This window comes from Antedon mediterranea, chromosome 3 (assembly GCF_964355755.1).
Source record: "Antedon mediterranea chromosome 3, ecAntMedi1.1, whole genome shotgun sequence".
Lineage (NCBI taxonomy): Eukaryota > Metazoa > Echinodermata > Crinoidea > Comatulida > Antedonidae > Antedon > Antedon mediterranea.
In genome coordinates, this window is record NC_092672.1 from 24,933,654 (window position 1) to 24,936,313 (window position 2,660).

A 2,660-nucleotide genomic window follows, 5' to 3' on the forward strand; every position below is an offset into this window, starting at 1 on the left:
GACTTAAATTATGAGGTTGAGAGTGGAAATCCTGTCATTCCCAAGTATACTAAAGTAAGGCTGCACCGAGGCCATGTTTTGAAAGAACTTACAGATTTCTTTATCAATACTGACCTTAATTGTCCTATTGAGGTTGAAATGGTTAGGCCTAATGGCCAACTTGAATTTGGAGAAGACTTTGGTGGTGTATTAAGAGATGCTCTTAGTGAATTTTGGGAGGATTTCTACAATTTGTATACTGTGGGAGAACATCTGAAGGTACCCTGTCTACGGGATAGTATGAGCAAAGAAAAGTGGCAAGCCACAGCAAAAGTTCTGGTTATCGGATATAAGCAGGAAAGTTTCTTCCCGTTCAAATTAGCAGTACCGTTTTTACAATATGTGATGGATGCCACCATCATCAATTCAAACCATCCATCAATGATACCCACTTTTTTAGAATTAGTTGCAGACAGTGAAAAAATTGTTTTAGAAACGGCACTGAACAACTTCTCAGATGTGGATGAAGAGGACCTATTTGATATCCTCGACAATTACAAGGTAAAAAGAAATGCTACGAGTGACAATATTAGAGCAATTCTACAGGATGCTGCCCACCGTACCTTGATACAGGGAACATCATACATAAGTAGATGCTGGCACAGCGTGTTTGTAGAACACTTGAAACCCGTTCTACATACAATGAACATTGAAGATATCTGTCAAACAGCTATACCAACAACCAGGCGCGTCATAGCTGCGTTAAATCTGCCCCAAGATGCATCAGAAGAACAAAGAAATACGACTAAACTTCTTCTCAAATTTATAAAGAGTCTGTCTGTGGATAAGTTAATGACATTTATGAGATACACTACAGGTAAGTTCATTTGAAAATAAGGTTTTTAACCGATGTTAAGGCTAGCCTCTATCCCTAGACATAAATACTTTTTCCAAATTTGTAAAAAAAGATTTTGGTATATTTTATTTTTAAAGGGTATTACTAACTGTGCAACAAAACCAATTAATATTGATTAGATGACAACTAGAACTATAAAAGGAGACAATATAGTTCTATTTGTGATCTAATTAATATTATTATTAATTAGTTTGAAGGAGGTTTCTCAAAGGTTTTTTTTTTAAATTATCTCCTATATGATCTAATTAATAATTGGTTTGAATGATATTTGTGTTTTAGGGATTTGCACTCTGAAACCTGTATTTTTGCCGGAAAAATGTATGTTTTTCAACCCAAAAACTTGCATTAATTTCAATAATTTTGTTTTATAAATTGTCTTCTTTTTAGATCTAATCATGTTATGGTTATAATCAATATAATATAAGTGGTTTGCAGGAGGTTTGAGTTTTTTTTAGATTTGCGCTGTGAAATCTTTAATGTAAAAATGATTTTTTTTTACTCAAAAACTGGCAAACTTTACATTATTTAAATATTTTTTCCCCATAAATTATCACCTTTTAGTGTTCTAGTTGTGATCTAATCAATATTGATCACTTTAAATGAGGTTTGACCTCAAATACGAAAAAAAAAATGTTTCACTATCACTATTTATGAAGATGAACCCTATCCCATAATGTTTTCAGTTTTTTACTACTAGTAGTAGAGGCTAGCCTTAAATTATTAATAATATGTTATTATATATCATTATATGTATAAATTTATTTTTTCATTTCTTCATTTAAAGGAGCTAATCAAATGTTGGGAAAGAAAATAACAGTGCGTTATGTTCAACAGTCTGACTTTGAGAGACGTCCAGTTGCGCATACATGTGGGTGCATCCTTGAATTGGCTTCTAGCTTTAAAGACTACATTGAATTTCGATCAGAGTTCAGTGCTGTGTTAGAAAATAACATTTGGGTAATGGACATTGTGTAGAAAATTAAACAAGTAGCTAAAAAAATGATAATATGTGATTTTAGCAAGATACAGACAATCACGATTATGTTTATTCTTTTTATTTGATATTATGTTCACAATATTCAGCAGCAAATGTCAAATATTGTGATCACTGCAGTCGAGGTGTAAAGCTCGGAGATGTATCCAAGAGTTGTGATATACTGTAATACAGTATATGATAAATGAAACCTCTTCTTAAGCATTTTAAATCTAAAATAAGATATAAGGGAAGTTTTGTTTGTTGGGTTTTTTTTTTTAAATATGTTTCCATTTGTGATATTTTGAAAGTGTTGTTTGTAAATGATATAGCCTAGACCACTTCTTTAAAAAGTAAATGATTTAAAATATTTGTTGTTTTATAATAATTATGGAATATGTTTATTTACATGTGTTCCGAGAATATACAGTAGTTTCATAGTTTTTATATTGTACGAGCATTTAAAGTCGAATCAAGTCAGTGTGCACTATGGAGTAAAAAAAATCTTTTTCAAAAGAAAAGTAACAGTGTGTTATTGATAAGATCGTCAAATCCGTTACCAAACAACAATACCATCACGATTATGTTATATTTTTATTTGATATTATGTTCACACTATTCGGCAGCAAATGTCAATATTGTGATCACTGCAGTCGAGGTGTAAACCTCTGAGATGTATCCAAGAGTTTTGAAATACTACAGTACTGTATATGATAAATGAAACCTCATTTTATTTTAAGTTATGTAAAAGGGAATTTTTGTTTATTGAAAAAAACATTTGTGTTGAGAGTG

At 31.3% G+C, this 2,660-nt stretch overlaps 1 protein-coding gene across 1 annotated transcript; it reads left to right on the forward strand.

Annotated features, from left to right (window-relative positions):
* Positions 1 to 204: 204 nt before the first annotated feature.
* Positions 205 to 1,870, forward strand: LOC140043742 (uncharacterized). The gene is made up of 2 exons (XM_072088221.1): positions 205 to 856; positions 1,680 to 1,870. The coding sequence occupies exons 1-2, from the start codon at positions 280 to 282 to the stop codon at positions 1,868 to 1,870; spliced, it is 768 nt and encodes a 255-aa protein (XP_071944322.1). The 5' UTR covers positions 205 to 279.
* Positions 1,871 to 2,660: the final 790 nt, after the last annotated feature.

Bases quoted from the DNA above. Each gene is read 5' to 3' on its own strand.
- LOC140043742 (XM_072088221.1), top strand. From the start codon at position 280: ATGAGCAAAGAAAAGTGGCAAGCCACAGCAAAAGTTCTGGTTATCGGA. The intron at 857-1,679 runs GTAAGTTCATTT...CTTCATTTAAAG, and splicing joins ATTTATGAGATACACTACAG to GAGCTAATCAAATGTTGGGA.